The 25,727-nt window shown below is 43.6% G+C and overlaps 1 protein-coding gene across 1 annotated transcript in view; it reads right to left on the bottom strand.

The window, feature by feature from the left end:
- LOC124544938 (odorant receptor Or2-like) overlaps positions 1-25,727 on the bottom strand; it is a 125,524-nt gene that overhangs the window by 59,684 nt on the left and 40,113 nt on the right. Inside the window, exon 2 of the mRNA XM_047123689.1 lies at positions 17,811-18,666. Within this exon, the coding sequence (XP_046979645.1) occupies positions 17,811-18,666 (856 nt within the window). The remainder of the gene's footprint in view (positions 1-17,810; positions 18,667-25,727) is intronic.

Below are 25,727 nucleotides of genomic sequence, written 5' to 3'. Positions count from 1 at the left end.
AACACGAACAAAAAAACACTTTGAACACTTCTATAATCAACAGGTTTATTGCTTTTGAGCTGTTATCCAGATAGCATGGTGCTAAAGAGGCACGTTTGGACTGAGGGTCTCGTTGCTCATCATTAACGCTATCCGCGCGTCTTCCATGGTCAGTCCTGTAGATAGATGTCGGGAGCCCCATCTAAAAATAGTAAAGGTTAGTGGTAACATCCCATGCTCAGACCTAAACCCTTCTTCAAACCATTTTAAGAAAGTACCTTCAGCTGGCGTGGTGCACTACTATCTCTTTATCAGAATCCACAAGTATTGCATTTTTCATTTTTAGGTATGGGAGTACGTATGAAATAGGTGGTGCATTATCGTTCGAGCAGCACAGACGTTGCAATGTGCTAAGATTGTTAGTTGATGAAAAGTTGTCAGGTCTCTAGCCGGGCGGCGGTGTTGAAATACCGCGACAATGTGACGAGAGTCATTCTCGTAACCTACTAACTTCACTTCCACATAAGAGGATGAGTATCATATTCACATCAGATTGCCCTACTTTGAACTCTTTCCATGTCCTCCGCCAACCCTATCCGGTAACGATGCCATATCACGCAGTAATGCTCAGAAGAGGACCTACAAGCGTAATGTAGGCAGTCTCTGTGGTAGATCTGTTGCGTGTTCTAAGTGTCCTGCCATAAAACGCAGTCTCTGATTCGCCTTCCCCACAACCCCCTTTTAAGTGATGTTTCTAATTTCAGTTGTTCGTAATTGTACTCCCTATGTATTGACCCGACAAACTTTAAATTTCTAACCCGAAATTTAACACATGTTGCTTCATACTCATGTGAAAGATCTTATAATTAAATGTTTCCCTGAGACATTTCTTCATTATCTACGATAATGATCAAAGCAGAAGAAATGAATTAAAATTTGTGCTACGGCCGGGACTCGAACCCGGGTCTTCTTGCGTGCTAGGCAGAAATGCTAACTCTTGGGTAGTTCGTGCAGCAATGATGTTGACCATTGTACTGTGGTGGTGTAATGATTAGCATTTCTGCCGAACAAGCAAGAAGACCAGTCTTCGAGTCCCGGCCGCAGCACAAACTTTAATTCATTTATTCTGGTTCGATCATGTGAAATAATTCTCACATTTTATCGCTGAGAGGCAAATACCACTTTTCGCACCATACAGATACGTTTTATAAATAATTCTGCGATTGGTTTTTATCTTCGAATGACTTTCCTAGACGGTAAACGACAGCATCATCTACAAACAATCTGGAAAGAATGCTGAGATTGTTTCCTTAACCGCTTATACAGATTAAGAACAAGACATGGCCTATAATACTTTCTTGGGAACCCCAGATATCACTTTTGAAGACTTCCAGTCAATTACTACGAAATATGACATTTCTATGCATTTATTATTCTATCTACACACCACAAAATATTTACAAGTCAGGACATTAATTGCAGTTGACCATCTTCAGACCTAAAATATATATATACAGAGCTAGTACATGGTACGAAATATACCAAAAATTACAGAAACAAGAGATCAGCAATCGATTTAAGCAAAAAACAAACATTCACATGCCCCAATAGCAAAAGTATACTACTCATGGCCAGTCGCATATGTGAAAATGATACACTCACATTCATTAGCCATACAAGGTTCGTCCTATCTTTATAAAATTTTTACTTCTACACAAATAATTCGCTTTTAGCAGTATGGTACGTTGCAAAGGGTACCTTGAGTCACTATTAGTCATTTCCTTTCCAGTTCCACCCGCAAATGGAGCGAGGGAAAAACGACTATCTATACTATGCCGCAGGAGCCGTAATTTCTCTTGTATTCGTGGTCCTTACTCGAAATGTACGTTGGCGGCAGTGGAATCGTCCTGAAGTCAATCCCAAGTGCGGTTCTCTAAATTTTCCGGTAAGTATTTCGCGAAAGGAATGTCGGTTTCCTTCCAAGGATTCCCATTTCAGTTCACGGATCATTTCCGTAAAACTGGATTGTTTATCGAACCTATAGGTAACGAATGTAGCTCCAAGCCTGTGAGCTGCTTCGATGTTTTCCTTTACTCCGACCTGAAGGGGATCCCAAACACTCGAACAGTACTCAAGATTGGTTACACTGGTGATCTATATGCGATCTCCTCTATACACTGCCAGAAAAGAAATTAGTATGCCCTTTTAGAGGTTTCTAATTCACTCCGGGTTTATTGTTGCAACAGTGCATATGAAGTACACGAAACGATTACAATTGCAGATAAATAGCGCAAACGGTTCTGACGTACAAGTTGTCGACCCATGCTGAAATACCACGTGGCAAGGCAGGCGCTGATTCTGACACCCAGCCGATCGTACTGATGGTGAATACTTTCCTGGGATGTATAATGCCACGCCTGCTTGACCTGTTCACGTAGTTGTGTAAGAGTTGTTGGTCCGGAGATTGTGCTGGCCAAGGAAGTTGCTGCACGTCTTGCATATCGAGTTGAGTTTCACATGCAGTATGTAGGCGAGTGTTACCCTATTGGAGCAACACATCACCTTCCTGTTGCAAGAACGGCAAAAGAACGGGTAAAAAACGGGTCTAAAAACATTCTGTACCTACCGAACGCTGGTTAGCGTCCTGAGGTGAGGCCAGTATGTCTTGGGAGAATGCACTCAACTTCACAGCGCTGCCTCGCGGGGTAGCCGAGCGGCGAAGGCGCCTTGCCACGGTTCGCGCGGCTACCCCTTGTCGGAGGTTCGAGTGCTCCCTCGGGCATGGGTGTGTGTGTTGTCGTTAGCGTAAGTTAAAGTTAGATTAAGTAGTGCGTAAGCCTAGGGACTGATGATCTTAGCAGTTTGGTCCCATAGGAACTAACCACAACTTTCCACAGTGCTCACCAGGGCTCTGTCGTACGCACAAACAAACATCACTTGCGTACAGGAAGAATCTGCTTTAATCGCTGAAGACCACGGCGCGCTATTCAGTCTTACAAGTGATCGTCTGACGTCACGAGTCAAGCCGTGTACTTCGATGCTGTGGCGCAAGTGGAAGACGGGCTAGAGGTGTGTATGCTGATAGTCCCACAGCTAATAACCAGATTGCAGCAGTTCGTGTCGAGACGTCTGGGTTCACAAGCCCTCTTATCTGTGCTGTGCTAGCTGTACGATCCGTCTCTGCTGCCCTTACAATACAACAATCCTGGTCGGCGTCTGTGCTGTGTGGACGCCCAGAACCTCGTCTGCGGGTTTGAGTATGTTCACGTGACCACTGATATAAGCAGCGTTGCATAACTAGTGAATCTCGTCCAACTTGTGTGATAATTCCACACCTCCAGGATGCCACAATCTGACCCCTTTCAAAATCGCTCATTTGCTCGTAGGAAACACGAATGCGTCTCTGTGGCATTGTTGCCTGCCTCATTCACACATTTATACCACACTGAGCCTTCTGGCTGTGAGCGTTCCTCATTAAAGGGTAGACACAGATGGCGCTCTGGTAACTATGGCATTTCGCTATCTGTTGGCAGACGCCGTTGGAGCCATTATCATCCCATCTGCTACCTTCAGGTCATATAAGCTGTAATCGGATCCAAATCAATGCGATTTTTGCAGATTACTAATTTTTTTACGGTGGTCTAGATGAGCTACACTTTCCTAAAATTCTTCCAATAAAGCCATTCGCCTTGCCTACTACCATCCTTACACGCTCATTCCATTTCATATCGCTTTGAAATGTTACACCTAGGTATTTCATCTATGTGACTGAGACAAGCAGCACACTACTAATGCGATATTCGAACACTACAGGATTTTGTTTCCTATTAATGCTAAACTTACGTTTTTCTACATTTAGAACATGTTGCTATTTATCACAGCAACTAGAAATTCTAACTCATCACGTGCCCTCCTTTAGTCACTCAACGATGATACTTCCCTGTACACTGCTGCATCATCTGCAAACAGCTCACCCTGTCTGTCAGATTCTTTATGTATACAGAGAATAATAACGATCCTATCAAGCATCCCTGGAGCTCTCCTGACTATGTCCTGATGAACATTCTCCATCAAGAACAACATACTGGATTCCATTCCTTAAGAGGTCTATGAGCTAATCACATAACTGCAAATAAAATCTACATGCTCTGAGCTTCATTGGCAGTCTGCAGTGGGGCATTGTGTCAGATGCTTTATGGTTATCGGAATATGGTATCTGGCCACCTCTGTTGACACTCTGAAGAAACCATTTGGGCTGTCGTACAGTGGCGAATGATATATCCACAGTGTGGCACGTTAGGTGTCGCTACTGAACAGCAGTTGACATGGCGTGCTCATTAGCTGTTTTATTTAATAGACGAATGCACGAAATCTTTTCAGTGGGAGTTAACACAGCTTGATGTAAGCTATATTATACTAAATTACAAGAGGAAGAGACGGTTCATTAACATCATTAATGACGCTACTACAAAATATGTTTTAAAATTTTGGGTGGCAAGATTTTGCTACCATTTATAATAATTTTGACGATGCACATTACCGCGCGGAATTAGCCGAGCGGTCTGAGGCACTACAGTCATGGACTGTGCGGCTGGTCCCGGAGGAGGGTCGAGTCCTCCCTCGGGCATGGGTGTGTGTTTTTGTCCCTAGGATAATTTAGGTTAAGTAGTGTGTAAGCTTAGGGACTGATGACCTTAGCAGTTAAGTCCCATAAGATATCACACACATTTGAACATTTTTGAACGATGCAGATTTCATATTTGCTTAGTATGGCATCGCATTTTAGATGAGGTTATCGAATTATTATTCATTTATTGATTGATACTGGGTAGCCTCATACTAACATTTCTGTAGAGTTGCATGCCTGAAAAGTAATTTTGCGCGGGTTCTGACAGCAAGTAGAAGTCTAGGGCCTCCATGGTCGTGGAAAAAGGACACAGGCCGAGGGAGACAGCGCTGGAGGTGGGACAGTTTTCGTGACTGAAATGAATAGGATTATGGGAACGGTACTGCTTAGGCCGATCACCCTATCGAGAATCAAGCGGTACGGGCTCCTCATGGCAGCTCGATTCGTTGCTAAAAAGATTCAGTGGCGAGGCGATGGCTGAAAGCTTAAGATCGTAGAGATAACACCTTACAAGCAATGCCACAGGCTTTTTAGCATGAAGTAATGTGTGGAGGACGGCTGCCACAGGTGCGAGCTAACAGCAGCGGAAATTCTCACGCAAGGTGCCAAGCTGTATTCTCGCCACAAGACAGAGAAAGAAATATGATGATTGGCTGTACATGTAGTCGTAGGAGGAGTTAAAAAATGTTCTAGAGCGTTTTATTGTAATGGTTATGAGCTGAAAGAGGTTGGCTGACGGCTTCATGACTCGTAGTGTAGGAGGCATTCCGTTTGTAATGATTGCAATGATTGGCCGCATGGAGGTTTGCTCTAAACTGGAGCACGGTGCGTGAGGGGTTACTCTGCCAGGTGTCGATAGGACACCCATCACTGGAGAGTGTTTTGAGACATTGCTGGGAAGGCACCAGTGAAAAGTCTCGCTATTAGATTTCGCCACTAGGAGCAAAATAATTCACCTCTCTGTGAGGAATATGTGCTTCTTTGTGGAACTGAGGCATTACGAAGCTCTTCTTTACGACCTCGCACTTGAGCCAGGTGTCTGTTCCTGGCTTAAGCACCAGAATTCTTGATTCGCGTCTGGCATTTTACTGAAGTACTTTTCGACCATAAGAATTTTCAGACGCTGTTTCACGTCCTCTGTGCAGTAAAAATTTACAGTTACCCAACGCACTTCGTCTGTATGACGGCCGGCAGCACTGAACAGATCAGCGCTGGAGAACTGCTCTTCCCAGTACTGAATTCGGTGATTTGCGCACCACGGCTCGGCAGATAGGGAATCTTTAATAGTAGATGTGTTAAGTTCCGTTTGCTGGATCCCTGAGCTCTTCAATGTCAGTGCAAGTCAGGGTGGAGGCTTTCTTAATATCGATGCTAAATAGTATCAACCACTTAGTGTTTCTGTCGTATATAGGGGGAGGGGGGCGATTTCAAGTCATAGATGTTTTGCCGTTCTCAAATTTAGGTTAGTGGGTGGGATTTAGTGTTCTAATTCAATACCTGTTCAATTTGCATTTTTAGTCTTTTTTATAATAAATAATATATCAGTTTCCAATTGTTCTTCTATTCGAAGGATTAGATTTCAAGTATCGATCCTGAGTAAGTTAGAGTATTATCACAACTTGGGGACTTCTTCACCTGGTTCCAGTATGACAGGGGCAGGACCAGTTTAATTCACTTTTAGTCGTGAGCATTCCATTGCGAAGAAAACGTTGACAACCATCCCACCTACACATGCTGTGTGTATATGCACACACAGAGTAGCATTGGAAAGACTGACATTGCGCAATTGAAATGTTAATTGAATTAAAACAGTCTATAGCTCCGGTAAAATAGATATAATAGCTTTCATGTACAAGCGCTTAAATTACGCCCATGCAGCCTACTGAACAAACGGTAACAGACAACCAGTGTGACAATTGCATGACAATATGGTGAAGAAACTGCCAAACGAACACATTTGGCACAACCATCTGACATGCCAATAGTTCATATGAGCTATAAATAAAATTCATCATATGTAAACTGAATCTCCGATAAAATAAATAAAACAGCTGTCAAATATATGTGAGCTAGTCTGTTGCTACTATGCACGTGGTACTTACATTTTATAAGAATATGGCAAAGCTTGTTTCGCTAATAAATGTGGCTGTACCGTTGTAATATATGCCGACTCGATATGATTTGTATGCTGTTTTTACTGTGGAACGTAAATGTTTTATTTTTGCTTAAATTCAGCACTGATCTCTTGATTTGTAAATGTGGTATATTTTGTACAACAATCTACCTTTGCGTATGTCTTTTTAGGTGAAGATGGTCATTACGAGATGGAATTAAAAATGTGAACTATAAATACTTTGCCGTCAGTAATTGGAATAATAAATATAGAAATATCTTCCTGGATCACTGGAAACGTTTGCTTCGACTATGTCGCAACTCACGAGACATTTTTGACAACAAATCACGAATCCAGTCGCACAACGATACCCCATAGGCCTGTTGGTGATCACGAATACCTGAAATCTGATGGAATGAAGAAGCCCTGAGTTAAGGGAGATAAAATTGACGTAAAATGGAATTTAGCAGAGACAGAACGCCTAAAGAAGACAGACTTGTTACTGGTAGTCATCTGGCATTAGGACATGTTTTAACAAACATTTGGATCGGTGAAAATAAATTCAAACGAGAGCCAATTGGAGATCTAAGTGGTGGTTCAAATGGCTCTGAGCACTATGGGACTTAACAGCTGAGGTCATCAGTCCCCTAGAACTTAGAACTACTTAAACCTAACTAACCTAAGGACATCACACACATCAATGCCCGAGGCAGGATTCTAACCTGCGATCGTAGCGGTCGCGCGGTTCCAGACTGAAGGGCCTAGAACCGCTCGGCCACGCCGGCCAGCCTAAGTGGTGGTTTTCTGGACATCAAGAAAGATGAGAAATTACTTTTGCTTCGGATTTTGTTTAAGAACGTCACGAATGCTCCTCCTATAGGCAATCTACAAGTGATGATCGAAGGGATCGCGCTATTAAAAAATAAGTCTACGGATACCATTAACTGCAAGCTGGCCCCTATGTCTTCCTACACGTCAATTAAGAGACCTTAAAATGGTGGAGTGTGACGCCGAAACTGGTAGCGAAATAAAATAAAATCAGAAATTAAGACGGCAGAATATGAAGATGGACTTACAGTGAATTTCTATTTGGTCTGATGAACGGCAGCTTGCTCTAAACGTAAGTTAATGCGGATGAGTAGGAAAAACAATCCCGCAATGTTCGAAAGTAGTGTGAATGGTGTGCAGCTTGACACAGTCACGTCGGTTAAATATCTGGACATAACGTTGCAAAGCTACATGAAGTGGAACGAGCGCATAACGTCGCTTATGGGGAAGGCGAATTGTCGTCTTCAATTTATTGGAAGAATTTTAGGTGAATGTAGATCATGTATGTATAAGGGGAAATCGTATGTAGAGCAATTGTGCGACCTCTTCTTGAGAACTGTTCGACTGTTTGGGATTCCCCACCAGGCTGGGTCAAGGAAGGCCTCGAAGCAACTGAGAGGCGTCCAGCTAGATTTGTAACCAGTAGGTTCAGTCAACACACGAGTATTATGGAAATGCTCCGTGAACTCAAATGGGAATCCCTAGAGGGAAGACGACGTTCTTTGAGCGAAACACTATTGACAAAGTTTAGAGAACCGTATTTGCAGTTCAATGCAGAACGATTCTAGTCCCACCAACGTACACATCGCATAAGAACCGCGAAATAAAGGTAAAGGAAATTAGGTCTCGTTCCACTTGCAGATGGAGCAGGAAATGGAATGATTAGCAGTAGTATCCTGTTCCATGCACAGTACGGCAGTCTGCGGAACGTGTGCTGGAGCGGAGAAAAATTTGGGAACACCAAAAACACAACACATTGCCATGCGCACCGTATTTTACGGACTTTAAGACGCCACGGACTATAAGACGCACCTTAATTTTTAAGCAATGTTTTTAAAAAATTACATTTAGATTGAAAAGGCAGACTAAAAAAATTATTAGTTCACAAAACCGAACTGACCTTTAAAATCTTTAAAAACCGCCACCTTCTATGTAAACGTAGGCTTCCGCGGCCGTTGTCACAGTCAATAAAATTCTTCTGGGCATGAAGCCGCATTGTCATGTGTAAAATTCCGACCTTTCGGCGACTGTTGCAAGATGCCTTCCTCAGGGTGTGTTGCTAACACACTTTTAGGCTAACACACCCTGAGGAAGGGGCCTTGCAACAGTCGCCGAAACGTCGGAATTTTACAGATGACAATGCGGCCTCAAGCCCAGAAGAATTTTATTGACCGTCATCTTCTAGTTTTGGTCATTTTGCATTCAGTCCTCTAATTACACATTTAGTCTTCCTCATTTTTGTAGTTCTTCTTTACTAATACGCCAGTCCCGAATAGTTTTTTCTGTTGGTGGAGAGGCTAATTGCAGCTCAGATGTTCTGTTTCCACGTTCTTCTGCGTATGATATTATTTCAATTTATAGCCTGGATCATATGACTACCTTTTATTTTTTCCAGTACGGAACTAGCTACTAACAAAAATATTGTACCGTTACCGATGACACGAATCATTTTCAATTTAGTTCACTTTTAGTCACTTTAGTAGACTGCAATGACGCACCATAGGCTAGACAATCTTCTGGTATTGTGGTGGTGGGACGGGAGGGAGATTCCCCGCAAATCATGTTCGGCGGTTCGGTGCACTGCTGCTGCCAGCTGAATCCAATGTCGCCAGACGGAGTAGGTTTTCTGAGTCATCGAATATACGGCCATTTTTAAGACTGGCGGGAATTTTATATCAAAGGCAGAACATTTTTATATTTCGTGCATAAGATGCACCTTACTTTTGAAGGCAGTTTTTTGAAGAAAAACGTGCGTCTTATAGCCCGTAAAACACGGTAATACCGCTGTAGTTACAGCGTTGTCATTGAAAACAGCTTGCAGTCGCCCCGGAATGGTTAAATACAGGTCCTGTATGGTTTTAAAGGAAATCCTATACCATTCTTACAGAAAAATATTGACAAGTTCCGGTACGATGATGAAGGAGGATAACGATCACGCACCCTTTTCTCCAGACCACAGAAAAAGGAAATACTGAGATCTGGTGAGTGTGGTGACCAGGGGAGGTGATAAAGTTCATCCCCCTGCTCACAAAACCAGACTTGCAAGATGCGAGCTGAGTGAACACAGCATCACCATTGTGGAACAAACATTGTACCGTGGGATGGACACGATCAGCAAAACTGGTCACATAATTCGTGCAGAGTACCCATTAGGTTCATGGAATATGGCTGTTCAAATCATCATGGAACACTCGCCATATTTCGTTCTTGGGACTTAAACTCGGCCAGAAATTGGCAACCTTATTCAGCAAAACTCATTCGGCCAAATTACTTTCTCCCATTCCTGCACAGTCCAGGTATGGAGGCTTCCGCACTACGTTTTCCTGTTACAGACACTTGTGTCATTGATGTGTGATTTTGGAATTCCTGTTCACCATGAAATTCGCCGCTTATGGAGCTCCTTTCGTGTCGTTTTATTGCTGACAGAGTTCATGAGTGCGACATTCAGTTCTAGTGTGATTTTTTCGGCTGTCGTCCTCTTATTTTTTGTCAAAATATTTTTCCGTGACGGTCCGTCACGATCAATCAACACACGCTTTCGTCCGCGTTGTGATGTAGGGAATGTTGTTTTTCCGTTTTCCCTGCAAGCGGTATAAATCTTCGACATGGCGTCTCTTGAAACACCAAACGCTTCGGTTACCTTGGATACGCAAGCAGCCACCATACGAGCTCCAACAGTTTGTCCACGTTCGAATTCACTTAGATCCGACATACTGCACTCACAACTACACAGAGCACTGTTCTGAAACGTACTGAGGACATTGCACAGGTGCCATTCGTGGCCAAATACAACAGCGTAACCTGTAGGCATGGCAGGCATCTGCACTTATGTTCAAGGTTGCATTTCTCGCGGTGTTTCTCTATTTTTTGTCCATGTAGACATCTATTTCGCCACAGCCGGTCCCAAAGGAGGAGGAGGGGGAGGAATGCCACCTAGTGAAATGAAGGGTGATAGTACCTCGTAGGGGCCGCTTTTTAGGGCTACGTCGAAGACCTCAGCTGCAACGACAATGGATGAGTGGGACTGTGATTAGTTGAAGATGGAGGGAGAGACCTGGTGTAGCAAAGGGGATTATGTCTGGGATAGATGAGACTCTGAAGCTGTGGGGAAAGGAGCTCATCTAGAGGAAGGGCAGCCGTAACTCTCTGGAGCAGTTAGTATGTTGGCTCTTTCTTGTGCCCGAGCTTTGCCGCGATGCGACTGGTCGCGATTGCCTACTTAGGCACCCGCGGAACGATTCGAAGGAGTCGGAGGAGCAGCGACTCGCGGTGGAAAGTACTCTGGTTGCGGAGAGAGGGCGGTGACCCTGTCAGTCGTCGTCGTTTCAGTACTGGTCGTGTCACGGTCGGTGGTTAGCCGTATGAGGCCTGAGTTTGTTTTGGCCGAGTACAGAAACAACGCCGGCCGGAGTGGCCGTGCGGTTCTAGGCGCTACAGTCTGGAACCGAGCGACCGCTACGGTCGCAGGTTCGAATCCTGCCTCGGGCATGGATGTGTGTGATGTCCTTAGGTTAGTCAGGTTTAATTAGTTCTAAGTTCTAGGCGACTGATGATTTCAGAAGTTAAGTCGCATAGTGCTCAGAGCCATTTGAGCCGTACAGAAACAACGCTCGTGAATGGCCGACGTGGTGTGAGTCTTCACGCTAATAGCGGAACTGGGGTCTTCGTACGTCTGGAGGACAGCGTAGCTGTGCAGACGCCCGAATACATCATATCACCAGTTCAAGACTTCTGTCTGCTGCAACCCCCTTCAGCATTGTTAATTAACTTTTGGATGGCCCTTTACGACTTTCGCCTTGAGTTGTTGTACCTCAAATTGCGCTGTCGCGTTTTGTGTCTGAGAGTTCCTCTCCCTGTGCGTGCCGTGATGCTTACATGTACTACCTGTGTCAATTGCGTAATTTGCTGGGTCTAACTTGCGAAAGCTGTACAAATTGGTCAAACTGTGTAGAGCTTGCGTACGAGAAATTTTGCTGGAGTAATATCTAGTTATTTCAGGCCCAATGCCTGGCAAGTTCTACACGCGCGATTATGGTAAAGTCTGCTACATTGTTTGAAGTATGTAGTGCTGAACAGCAGCGTGTGTAGTCTCAGTTGTGACTCAGTCAAATTACTGGTAACTGTTGCTCTTGCAGAACTTGGTTACCTCTGCTCAAATGTGTGAGCAAGCAGCTCAAATAATACAGTGCCCTTTTAGGTGTAATTTTAAAGGCTTAATTTTATCTTAACACTATAATGAACTGTGATTTTACTGCTTTGCGCCCTGCTATAGTATTTCAATGAGCCTTCTACTTAAATCATTTGATGGTTAAGGTTGCAATGAAAATGTCTTACGTGCTTTAAAGGATTGCAATTTGCTTAAAGAACTTCAGGCTTATTGAATGTTTACAAGGCTTGGCTTCACAGTTGGCGTGAAACGGGCCATGTTGTGATAGTTTGTTTGGTGTGTTGCAGAAGAAACTTGTTTTCTAAGCCGACTGGGCTGCGCCTCAGGGTTGCCGCGTGACCAGTACTACTAAGTCAGTATACGGACGCGGAATGCTGCTAAGTATGAGCAGTATCGTAACTGATGCATGTATTCTACCTTTAAGAAATTTTTTCTGATTTAAAACTGTAGCTTGTAAATAATGTTTTTGATTTTTTAAACTATTCAAAAGATTTCAAACTATTTCGGAGCAGCCAGGCTTTTAGTCCTCTGTCAGATAATTTTGTCTAAAATATTAGCATTGAACAAGTAGACTATCTGCAAAGTCTTTTCTTAAAAGCTTTTTTTTTAAAAAGGAAGCTATATTCTGCAACAAAGTTTTGTTCAACCAAAAAAGTTACAAGTTCTAAACAAAATTCTTTTATTGAAGGAAATCACTGCCATTTGTCTTAAATTAAAACGTTTATTCTTAAACGTTACGCTTGTGGCTTTGCAAGAGTTTGCTCAATTTTTTACTTTATATATAATTTGAACAAGTAGTAACTTGTGATATCATTGTGTCTACATGCTATTATCAGTGTTGGTTGTTTCGTGGCCTGGTAAATAAAATTTGTTGTTAGGACTCCTCAATCGACTTGGTCCTTTCACTCCCCGCAGCCTTGAGACCTCCTAGCAACATACCAGAAGCAAACCTCGGGAAAAATCGACCAGGTCATGTGGCATCAATGTGACGGCCCCGTCACATGACTTCTCCAGCTAAATGCTAGTAACATATGCAGAGGACATCAACAATTATTCGTAACCTTCACATACAGAGAAAACTAGATGGATCTGAAAACTACGGAGTAGACAAGAAAAGAACAAGAGTTGCCATTTAAAGAACAGTCAGTGGAATGTAAAGTGCTAAACAACAAAGAAGAGGGGACAAATTAAGGATTAAGTGTAAAGAAACATAATACATCATCATAACTAAAACAAGACAGAAATTAAAGGGTGTAAAACAAATCGAAGATTTTGCTTATTATGATACACTGAACAGCCAAAGAAATTGGTACACCTGTCTAATATCGCATAGGGCCCCCACGAGCACTCGGAAGTGTCACAACATGACGTGACATGGACTCGACTAATGTCTGAAGTAGTGATGGGGGAAACTGACACCATGAATCCAGCAGATTTGTCCATAAACCCGTAAGAGTACGAGGGGGTGGAGATCGCTTCTGAACAGTACGTTGCAAGGCATCCCAGACATTCTCAATAATGTTCATGTGTACGGAATTTGGTGGCCAGCAGAAGTGTTTAAACTTCGAAGAGTGTTCACGGAGCCACTCTGTAGCAATTCTGGACGTATGGGGTGTCGCATTGTTCTGCTGGAATTGCCAAAGTCGGTCGGAATGCACAACGGACATGAATGGATGCAGGTGATCCGATAGGTTGCTTACGTACGGGTGACCTGTCAGAGTCGTATCTAGACATATCAGGGATCACATATCACTCCAGCGGCGCACGCCGCATACCATTACAAGGCCTCCATCAGCTTGAACAGTCCCCTGCTGACATTCAGGGTCCATGGATTCATGATATTGTCTCCATTCCTGTACACGTCCATCCGCTCAATACAATTTGAAAGAGACTCGTCCGGCCAGGTAACACGTTTCCTGTCATCAACAGTCCAATGACGGTGTTGACGGGCACGGGCGAGGCTTAAAGTTTTGTATTGTGCAATCATCAAGGGTCCACGAGTGGGCCTTCAGCTCCGAAAACCCATCTCGAGGATGTTTCGTTGAATGGTTCGCACACTGACACTTGCTGATGGCCCAGCATTGAAATCTGCAGCAATTTGCCGAAGGGCTGCACTCCTGTCACGTCGAACGATTCTCTTTAGTCGTCGTTGGTCCCGTTCTTGTAGGATGTTTTTACGGCCGCAGCTATTTCGGAAATTTGATGTTTTACCGGATTCCTGATATTCACGGTACAGTCGTGAAATGGCCGTACGGGAAAATCGCCATTTCATCGCTACCTCGGAGATGCTGTGTCCCATCGCTCGTGTGCCGACTATAACGCCACGTTCAAACTCACTTAAATCTTGATAATGTGCCGTTGATGCAGCAATAACCGATCTAACAGCTGCGGCAGACACGTTTTGTCTTACATAGAGACCAGTTTCTTTGGCGCTTCCGTTTATATAGTGGAGTTCCCCACAATGGAAAGACTGCTGCTGAAGATGAAAAGTGGTACAGAATTCATGGTAATAAAAAATAGTAATTCTAATATTACACACGATAAGGACTGGAGATAGCTGTTGCGAAGATTATGTGATTATTACTATCGACAGGTACGCGTTTCGGAAGTCAAGCTCCCATCAATCATCTGGATGTCCGCGTTCAACACTACATACATACACACTGAAGGAAGCACTAAATAAACACGAAATACTGAATACTTCTACTTTATTTTATTTCACCACTACTTTGTGTTTTTTTAAGTGCATGTGTATAAGAAATTGATCGGAGACAGTCAAGTGCTGAGAGCCTGAGCTGCGAAACGCGTAGTTGTGGATAACATTCCTCACAGTTCACGTACATCCGTGTCTACATTTATTCTCCGTGAACGACACTAAATGCATGGCATAGGGCTCGTCCCACTGTACCAGTTACTAGGGCTTTTTCCCCTTCCATTCAGATAAGGAGCGCTTGAAGATTGATTGGATAAATGCCTCTATGCGTGCTGTAATTAACATAATCTTGTCCTCATGAACACTATCGGAGTGAAACGTAGGGAATTGTAGTACATACATAGAGTCATCATTCAAAGTCGGATCTTGAAACTTCGTCTATCTTCAATAGTTTGCGTTCAGTTCTGTCTGGGTCAAACAAAGCTGTGATCATTCCTGCTGCCCTTCCCTCTTAGTCCTGTTTGGTACAGGTCCCACACACTTGAGCAATATTCTAGGATGGGTCGCAAGAGTAATTTGTCAGCAATCTCCTTTGTAGCCCGATTGGATTCCACTAGTATTCCGTCAACAAACCGGTCTGATGCTTGCTTTCCCACGACTGAGCCTGTGTGTTCGTCCCATTCCATATCCCCACTAAGCGTTACACCCAGGAATTTGTATGAGTTCGTCGATTACTGTTGCGACTCACTGATATTATATTCGTAGGATAGTACGTTTTTTCAGCGCTTGTCACGGTCTGACTATTCATGCACGTTCGTTTATCTCACACTTCATTGTAGATAGGTGCATCATCTGCGAAAAGTCTGAAGTTATTATTAATATTGTCCGCAAGGGGATTAATATACAACATGAACTGCAAGGGACCCGACACTCCCGAAATTACTACTACATCTGTCGATGACTCTCCAGCCAAGACAAAATGCTGCGCCCTCCCTACAGAACAATCCTCAATCCAATCACAAATTTTACCTCATATCCCATGTGATTTTACTTTCGATAATAAGCCTAGGTGTGGTACTGAGTCAAACGATTTTTAGAAATCGAGAAATACTGTATGTGCCCAACTCCATGGTTCCATGGCTTTCTGTATGTTATGTGAGGAAAGTGCTAGTTGGGTTTCATGTGACCGATGTTTTCGAAATCATGCTGGTTGGCATGGAGGAGCTCGCACTGTTCGAGATATCTCATTACATCTGAACTCAGTATATGTCCTAAGATTCTACAACGAACCGACGTCAAGGATATTGAACGGTAGTTTTGTGGATCACTCGTGCTACCCTTCTTGTAGACAGGTGTAACCTGTGCCTTACTCCAGCTAGTGGGCAAGTTTTTTGTTCGAGAGATCTATGGTCGCATATTGGGTACAGAATCTGATAGGGATTCCATTGGGCGCTGGGGCTTTGTTCAGTTTTAACGATTTCAATTGTTCTCAACGCCAGTGACAAGAATATCTATTTCACTCATCATTTCCATGGTACGAGGTTTCTTTTGTAAAGGAAACACAGTTAAGCATTTCAGATTTTGTTTTGCTATTGTCAGTTTCAGTGCACGTCTTATCTATTAGTGACTGAACACATGCTTCACATATTGCTCTCTTGACTGACTATGGAATTTCATCCAGCATCTCTCTGTCTATGCAGTAGTTTCTGTTTCTGTGGGAGTTTCCTTACACTGACTTTATACCAAGGAAGGACCTTTCCCATCACGAACTGTCCTGGTGGGTACATATCTATCTAGTGGATGGCCAGCTATGATTATAAACTTGAACCATACTTCCTCTACATGCCCCCGTCCTAAGGGTTTCAAGTTCCTCATAGATCTATGACACTACTGCTACTTAGTCTCATTTGCTGAACAAATAAATCATTCTTTTCTCTAGTTATCGTTTTTACTTTGGTACTCACTGTTTCTAAAACTGCCTTATGATCACTGATACCAGTTTCGGTGTGGACATCCTCAAAGAGACCAAGTCTATTTGTTACCTTTAGACTTAATACTGACGTCATGCGTGGGGTTCTGAACTATGTCTTCTCGGTAGTTATCAGCGAAAGCATTTAGGAACGTTTCACAAGATCTCTTGTCACGCCCACCGCAAAAGTACTGTAACTATCCCAATTGAGTGTTAGATGATCGATGTCGCTTCCAACAATTACGGCGTAATTAGGGAACTTACGTAAAAGTGAAATGAGGTCTTCTCTAAAATTTTCGGTTATATCGAGAGGCGTGTCTGGTGGTCGATAAAAGCATCCTATTACACTTTTATGCCCACCCTTGGTGCTGTATCTTGCTCAAACAATGTCACATGCAGCTTCAGTTTCTATCTCGGTGGATTTAAGTTTCTTGTCTACTGCAACAAATATACACCACCTCCATTTCCCGTTTTCCTGTTATTTTGATGTACACTTAAATTTTCCCAAAAGTCCTCACTACTGTCAACTTGAGGTTTTAACCAGCTTTCTGTACCTAGTATTAAGTAAGCTTCAAGTGCTTTTGAGGAGAGATTCAAACTCTGACAATTTTGTTGCGAATGCTTCGGTAGATAAGCACTTAGATTTTAATACTCTCACGTGTGAAAGGTATTTATTTCTATTTTACAGTGAAAATTCTGTGTTTCCTGTGTACTACAATGCTAGATAACGATAGCAAAAATTGTAAACTAGTCCCATGTCTCTGAAAGAATAGTAGCTGTAAGATTAAAAGTTGATAGGGGAGATGACGAGTATTGTCTGGTCTATAGCACATAAGAAGGAAAACAACGTTCTGAACGAAGAGACAGTTTTAATAAGATACATCCTGAGGCATCAAGGAATTGTTTGTTTAGTAATGGAGGAAAATGTGTGCGGGGGGGGGGGGGGGGGGGGTTGTGTAGGGGACAGGTTAAAGTGCATGTAAATTGTAATAGTTGAGCAGAGATGAAGAGGCTCCCAAAGGATAGACTAATGTGGAGATGTGGATCAAATAAGTCATAGAGCTAAATGCCACACCAACAACATGATTAATCGGTGATTACTATGTTTCCAATAATTAATACATTTTTATCTATAAGTATGGTAACTCAATGAATGGATGAGATTGCTGGGTGTGCTCGCAAATTAGTCATACTCAAAAGTAGATGAGATTTAACTATAAGTAGAGGGAAATATAACAGAATAAGTTGGCTTGCCTTAGTATTTCCTGATGATCTCTCACACAGTTGCGCACTTCATCGTACATGGAGACAGAATCGTGTGTGTTCCACTTCTGTTGTTGGCTGCCTTTGTCAAAGTTGGAGGAGTGCGCCAGGTCTCCTGCCGCCCCGCCGTCACTCAAGCGCGACAGCCTTATGTTGAGTATGTTAAGCTGACCCGTAACGTGGATCATGACGGATCCGAAGAACACGTCCATGCCGAGGCTGGAGAAGTTCCAGTAGAGGACGGTGTGGCACTCCGACAGGTAGGCGAGCGAGTACAGCGTGTGGTTGTGCACCTTGTGCACGCGAGTGATTGTGACGAGGGGCAGCGGGCTGCTCGGGTCGTCCGGGGGGAACTGCATGAAGAGCGGCACGGTGGCCCACATCTGGCCCAGAACGAACATGTAGCCCAGCACGCCGAAGGTGAGCCGCTTCGCCTTCTTGTAGGCGGCCTGCAGGGCCGCCGACAGTTCGGCGTCTCCCTCGCAGTGCGGCCGCTGCCGGTCGATGAGGATGTTGAGTTCGTTGACCAGCCGGTAGTAGGACTCACTGTGGCTGTAGTGGTGGATCATCTTGACGGCTCCGTTGAAGCAGGTGAGTCCGGAGACGAGGGCGAAGGTGACCTCGGTCATGTCGCCCCAGATGGTGTAGCTGCGGAAGATGGCCAGCGCGCCGATGTGCAGCATGCTGGTGCAGACGGTGCCGAAGTAGAGCGGGTAGAGGCGCGCCAGACAGCGGCCCTCCGGCCGCCACACCCCCGCCAGCCGCAGCACCCTGATGTTGCGCCACACCACGTTCTCCGACGGGGAGGCGCCGTCCTGGTCCCCCGCCTCGTGGCCTTTGCTGGAGTCTACGGCAAAGCGTTAACGAACAGGAGGGAGTTACAACTCTACAGTCTCCGACTTTCTGTTTCACAAATAGTCGTACACAACAATTTGAAATTTCAGTCCTTTTACCCATTTATCGTATGGCAATGCGTAATCAAAGACCAGGTAGGCGCCCGATGCTTTGCTCGCGTAGACTGTACGCTCTACAAAGATTCTTTTGTTTTCCTTTTTTTTCTAGTTTTTATGTTGTTCACAAAATTTTCACGATAGTTAAGGCCATAGAACCAAGGTCTTTTCCGAATGTACATCTGACCAAAAAGCACGTCTGGTAGTTGCCTTTTGCGTTCCCTTAGTGCTATTTCCATAGAAACTTCCGTCCTCTAACACATATTTCTTTATATGTAACAGAGAAGTAAAATGCCAAATTTTCGTAGATATAGCTTTAAAAACGCTATCAGAATGAAATATTTCATAAACTATTTCACCCCCTTATTTCAAACCCATAGTGGTTGAAAGTTATTTCTAACATAGAAGCCATATACAAATTTTCATAGATTTAGCTTCAAAATATTTCATAAAAACTTCATCCCCTATTGCACCCTCATAGGGGTTGAATTTCCAAAAACAGTGAAATATGTATTTTTTTGTGTTGCTTGAGCCTTTCCCGACGGACATGTTGTATATATGGTTCTCGGGCGAGACGTCGGATGTCATAGCGAAAACTCCACAATATTTCATTAGCGCAACTGGCCGACATCTTCAGGTGAGACGAACACACTGCAAAGGCGTGACTAGAGCCCCCTATTTATGCAAGTCTTAGGCAGGAAATGCGCATACGTGGAGGCGCCAAATTCGATGGCCAATAGCGACGATATCAACCGATAGCTGGAAGGACAGCAACGCCACCTGCAAGATGACGAAACAAAGACTTCGGCGCATGCGCGGAGGCTGCCGCTGCTGCTCTGCGCTGCCATCGGCCGCCCCAGCGACCTCTGTCGGAAGCCGCAAGCAAAGATGCGCGTCCGCGTAGACGCGTGACTATCATCCCGTTGTCAACAGAATATTTATGTTCCTGGCGAATCGTCATCCGTCGTATGACCAATAGTACTCCTCTCTGCTCTATGCGACTTCAATATGGCCACTGCTGGATCCCGAGCTGTACTGAGCTGAAAGCCCGTGTCTCTGTTTACAAGATCCGTCGAGCTACGTATTTGCACTGCTTCCTTAATAATACGGTCCCAGTACGAACTCGTCGACGCGAGAATTTTGGTGTGTTGATAATTCATAGAATGGCCTGTACTGAGACAATGCTCGGCCATTGGAGACTTCTCTGGTTGCTCCAGACGAGTGTAGCGTCGGTGTTCAGTACATCTCTCTTCTACAGTGCGACAAGTTTGTCCGAAGTACGACATGCCGGAGCTACAAGGAATCTCGTAAACACCGGGTCTTCTTAGGCCAAGGCTGTCCTTAGATGAGTCCAAGACAGCTCTGAGTTTTGCCGGCGGACGAAAGACACATTTAACGTTATGCCTCTTCAATAATCTTCCTATTTTTGAAGAGACACCGCCGATGTTTGGCAAGATGACCATTCCCCTTTGTTCTTCGCCTTTTTCCAGTTCCTCACGTTGGGTAACCCGCTTCGGATGTAAGGCACGGCGAATCTCCCGTTCGGAATATCCATTTTGTTGGAAAGTGGTACGCAGATGGAGTAATTCATTGGATAAGCTGTCTGAGTCTGATATGGCTCGTGGTCTGTGAACCAACGTCCTAAGTACGCCACTTCGTTGCGAAGGATGGTGACAGCTGGCGGCCTGTAGGTCCGTGTGTGTTGGTTTACGGTACACTGAGTGACCTAATGTGCCATCTTCTTTTCTCCGTACCAACACATCCAGGAATGGAAGTTCGCCGTTTTTCTCCACCTCCATAGTGAACTTAATGTTGGGATGAAGCGAGTTAAGATGCTCAAGAATTACATTCAGCGATGCCGTGCCGTGAGGTCAGATAACAAAGGTGTCGTCCACATATCGCCAAAAACACGTAGGTTTCAAATCTGACGACTGAAGTGCTCTCTCCTCGAAGTCTTCCATAAAAAGATTAGCCACAATGGGTGACAAGGGACTACCCATTGCGACGCCGTCAGTCTGTTCAAAATATTGTCCATTGAATAAAAAATACGTCGAGGTGAGCACATGTTGGAATAAGTTCCCCACCCAGCCTCTCGCTAATGAGCAACAACGATTCCTGCAATGTTACACGAGTAAAAAGTGAGACTACGTCAAAACTTACGAGTATATCTGATGGTGCGAGTCGTAGGTTCTTGAGCCGCTATCGTCGCTATTGGCCATCGAATTTGGCGCCTCCACGCATGCGCACTTCCTGCCTACGACTGGCATAAATAGGGGGCTCTAGTCATGCCTTAGCAGTGTGTTCGTCGCACCTGAAGATGTCGGCTAGTTGCGCTGATGAAATGTTGTGGAGTTTTCACTATGACATCCGACGTCTCGCCGGAGAACCATATACACAACATATATTTTTCTATTCGTAACCGACAAGTCAAATACCAATTTTCATAGATGTAGCTTTAAAAATACTTTAGTAGTTGTTCATTAATGATTTTTTTTTTAAACTTTCACACACTGTTTCACACCCATGGAAGTCAAATTTCCAAAAATACTGAAACACGTATTTCTTTATTTCTTTCCTGTAGCCACTCTGTCGCAATTCTGGACGTGTGTGGTGGCGCATTGTCCTGCTGAAATTGCCCAATGGACATGAGTGGAAGCAGGTGATCAGACTGGACGCTTATGTACGTGTCACCTGTAAATTCGTTTCTAGACGTATCAGGGGTCCCATATCACTTCAATTGCACATGCCCCACACCATTACGGAGCCTCCACCAGCTTGAACTGTCCCCTGTTGACATGCAGGATCCATGGATTCATGAGGTTATCTCCACACCTATACACGTCCACCCACTCGATACTATTTGAAACGAGACTCGTCCAACTAGGCAGCGTGTTTCCCCCCGTCATCAACAGTCCAATGTCGGTGTTTACGAGTCGCTGTGAGGCGCAAAGCTTTGTGCCGTGCAGTCATCAAGGGTACACGGGTGGGTCGCAACATACTCTACATTCATAACATCACCAACATACGTTTCACTAAACTGGCGATGAATTTGAATGAGTGTCATACCACACAAGTGGAGAAACCGAATGATTACTAGCTGTTGCTCTGACGGAAACTCCCCGGTTTCTAGTACCAAATACACTCCACACTCTCTCTGCTGCCATATCGTATAGTGCTGCCACGTGTGAGATGCATACACAAAGAGTGACCGCTAAACCACGTGTTTCTATCTCCTTCCAATCCTGAGGACGAAAAAATGGGGAACTTAGAAATTGCACTCAACTTATAAAACACCGGCTGCGACGCTAACCCTTCTGTAGAAAGTTAGCTATACGATACAGTCATCATCTCTCCCCATTATGAGTTCAACATGCGACTTTGACGTCGCAAATCACTGTGCATTTCTAACTAAGAGCGGCCTTCAATAAATAATGGAACAAATTTCTTTTGTTGTCCAATTTCGGTTGAAAAAATGCTAAATTTTTTGTGGGACATCGTGGAATATTCCCTTTTCATTAACTACAGTTTCATGAAGATCTGATAGAGGCAGCGCTATACGTAGACTTCAAAATGGTGTCTGCAACGAAGGTGTGTTTCAAACAAAGAGCTGTCTTTAAGTTCCTTTTGACGGAAAACCAGAGCATCGCAGATATTCATAGGCGCTTGCAAAATGTCTGTGGAGACCTCTCAGTAAACAAAAGCAAGTTGAGTCGTTGGGCGAGACGTCTGTCATTATCGCAACAAGGTCGCGCGAGCTGTCCGATCTGGCACGTGCCGGCGGGCCGCACACAGGTGTAGCTCCAGCAATGTTGGAACGTGCGGACAGTCTCATAAGAAAGGATCACTGTCAAGCGCCTCGCTGATCGACTGGACGTCCCTGTTGGTTGTGCTGGCATACTCGTCTAATAGTTGGAGTACTCAGCAGTGTGTGGCTGCTGGGTTCCTCGCAGCCAAACACAAGACCATAAAGTGCAACAAAGGATCATCTGTGCGGAATTGTTTGCACGAAGGGTGCGAGTCTGATAGTGACAATTTTTTGTCGAACATCGTCACAGGTGATGAAACCTGGGTTCATCACTTCGAAACGGAAACAAAAGGGCGATCAATGGAACGGCTCTGCATGATCTCTCCTCCGAGAAAAAGTTCAAGGCCGCATCCTCAACCGTTAAAGTCATGGCGACGGTTTTCTGGGACTCTGAAGGATATATTTTGTTTTACGTCCTCTGAAGTGTATTGTGCTACCGTCAGGAAACTGAAGAAACGACTTCAGTGTTTCGTCGACACCAAAATGAAACGAACCTCTCCTTCTTCATGACGACGAAAGGCTGCACACAAGTCTGCGCACCCGAGAGCAGCTCACGAAAGTTCATTGAACTGCTCTTCCTTATCCACCGTACAGCCCGGATCTAGCACATTCCGACTTCCATCTGTTTGGCTCAATGAAGGATGCACACCACGGGAAGAAGTACGAGGATGATCGTGACGTTAGTGATATAAGACAAAGCTGGCTCCGACGTCGACCAGTAGAGCGGTACCATGCTCGTGTACGTGCCCTCCCAGTAGGGTGACGCAAGGCAGAGATTATGTTGATAAATAGTGCTTTGTAGCAAAAAGAATGGGAAATAATATGGTGTAGATTGGAATCCTGAATAAAACCAAGAAAAAAGTGTGTTGCATTATTTACTGAACGCCCCTCATACGACACTTCACAAATGGTGAAAAGTCAGCTACAATGATGTAACGGTTATATGTGTGCACTGTAATTGACCGTCTTGTTGAGCTTAGCATGCAGCGTCCTATCTTGCGAGACAAGGAGATGAAGAGGATCCGGGATTATCTTGTGCAATGAGTTAATGGCTAGTGTTTGGAGCACAATGTAACATGAATGTGGTTTTTAAGCAATTTTCGACGCCCAATTGGGAAAATTATGGGCTGGTTACTGATCTCCGGCTCACAATACACAGCACACAATGCAAAATCTGCACGATTCACCTACAGATGCTTCACATGACTTCCGTCCCTAACTATGGTGACAAGATCGGTCTCACGTGGATTGTGAGAAAGCTGGAACAGAAGAAAATCAAAGTATTTGAGACGTGCCACACTTTTTATTCTATTCGGGTTAACTTTGTTCAGTTTTGAGCATTTATATTTTAACTCCACTTGCACTACAAAAGAATGTTTCACAGCTGGAAACGAAACTCAAAGTAAGTTGAGTTTTATCCACAAGCAGCAGTACAGCAATCTACGACTTTGACCACTTTGACCGATCTTGAAATCTGGCGACGGACGCTAAATCACTGACCTTGAATGCATGACCATACACACACAGCAACAAAGTAGTCCCCCTATCTATGACGTCATTTTCATAATATCACAAGCCACGCTCCTCTTTCCATTACGTCACGGTGATGGGAAGTTAAAAATAAACGCGAGATAGTACAAACTGACTCTGTGTTCAGAATGATCTGAACGACCCGAGTTATTTTCAGAAATATCCAAAGATATTGACAATATAGCATTATTTCCACATCACTATTTTAATTACGATAAAATACGTAAGCACCACCTGAATTGCAGAAATGTGTGCCATTCACTAAAAATTCTGCCTCATCAGTAAATTCATCCCTCTCTTTTTGTCTGTCTCTCTCTCTCACAGAGACGCATATATGCAAGCCCACTGTCATTAAAATTGAAGACGGATACATGTTCAAAGATATCCGAACGATCTGAATTAATTTTAATTAATTTTAAAAAATACGTAAAGGCATCAACTTACAGTATCTCCACATCAAAAACACTTAAGCACGCACACACATTGTATAATTTTCCACCTTTATATTTCATTTTTCTCTTTTGTTCTACGTTTCAAGAAAAAAATGTTTTGTGAAATACTGTACTATCTCGTCAGTAAGTTTCATCTCACATATGCATACACAGAATCAAAAGTTGCATAACAGGTGTAACAGTATTCCCACATCTGTGTTGTTTATTAAAAGCACTCAGGCACATAAAATTCTGGCTTATCAGGAAATTTCATCTCAATTTCTCTGTTTTAAATTCCACAAAAAAATTTTTATTTCAAATACTGTACCGCCTCATTAGAAAATGTCATTTCTCTCTGTTTTAGACATCAATAAAAAAATGTTTGCGTAAAATACTATATTGCTTCATCAGTAAATTTCATCTCTCTGTTTTACACTTCACTAAAAAAAGTTTGTCAAAGTAATTTTTACTTTAAATTATAAAATTAGAATCAGAGAGTTACAGCTACAAGTGTGAGATTTGTAGATCGACAAGCTGATCAGCTAATGTAGTAAAACAGAGAACCTTTAAGTGCATGTGTTAACATTTCACACACGTTAGATTAATTGTTACAGATTGTAAGATATCACATTGATGGTCAAACACCTGAAGAATTTTCAGAGGAAACAAACAAAAACAATGTACTTTAGTGATGTATTATGTGCGTTTATTTTCACGTAGTAAAACCGTTACAAATCGCATTTAATGTTATTACATTTTTACATATACGGTAAAATCAGTTAGAAATCACATTTAATAGTTTCGCACATATATTAAAATCTGTTATAAATCATAGTTAACGTTTCTTTTTTTACATTTTCAGTCATCGTTAGGGGGGTGGGGCGGGGGATGGGGCAGTGACACCAAGCACAAAAATGTATAAATGAGCCTTCAACCGAACCTTTAGCTACCACACCTGTACATATTAGACTTTTAAATGCACGTTTCGGAGAAATACATTCCAGATCGTTGGCTGCAATTAGTTTAAAGTGCTGCAGAGATGGTTCACTAATTATTACAAAGCCGGCCGGAGTGGCCGTGCGGTTCTGGGCGCTACAGCCTGGAGCCGAGCGACCGCTACGGTCGCAGGTTCGAATCCTGCCTCGGGCATGGACGTGTGTGATGTTCTTAGGTTAGTTAGGTTTAATTAGTT

This window comes from Schistocerca americana, chromosome 1, assembly GCF_021461395.2.
Source record: "Schistocerca americana isolate TAMUIC-IGC-003095 chromosome 1, iqSchAmer2.1, whole genome shotgun sequence".
In the NCBI taxonomy this organism is placed as follows: domain Eukaryota; kingdom Metazoa; phylum Arthropoda; class Insecta; order Orthoptera; family Acrididae; genus Schistocerca; species Schistocerca americana.
This window is presented reverse-complemented; position numbering and strand designations above follow the sequence as displayed.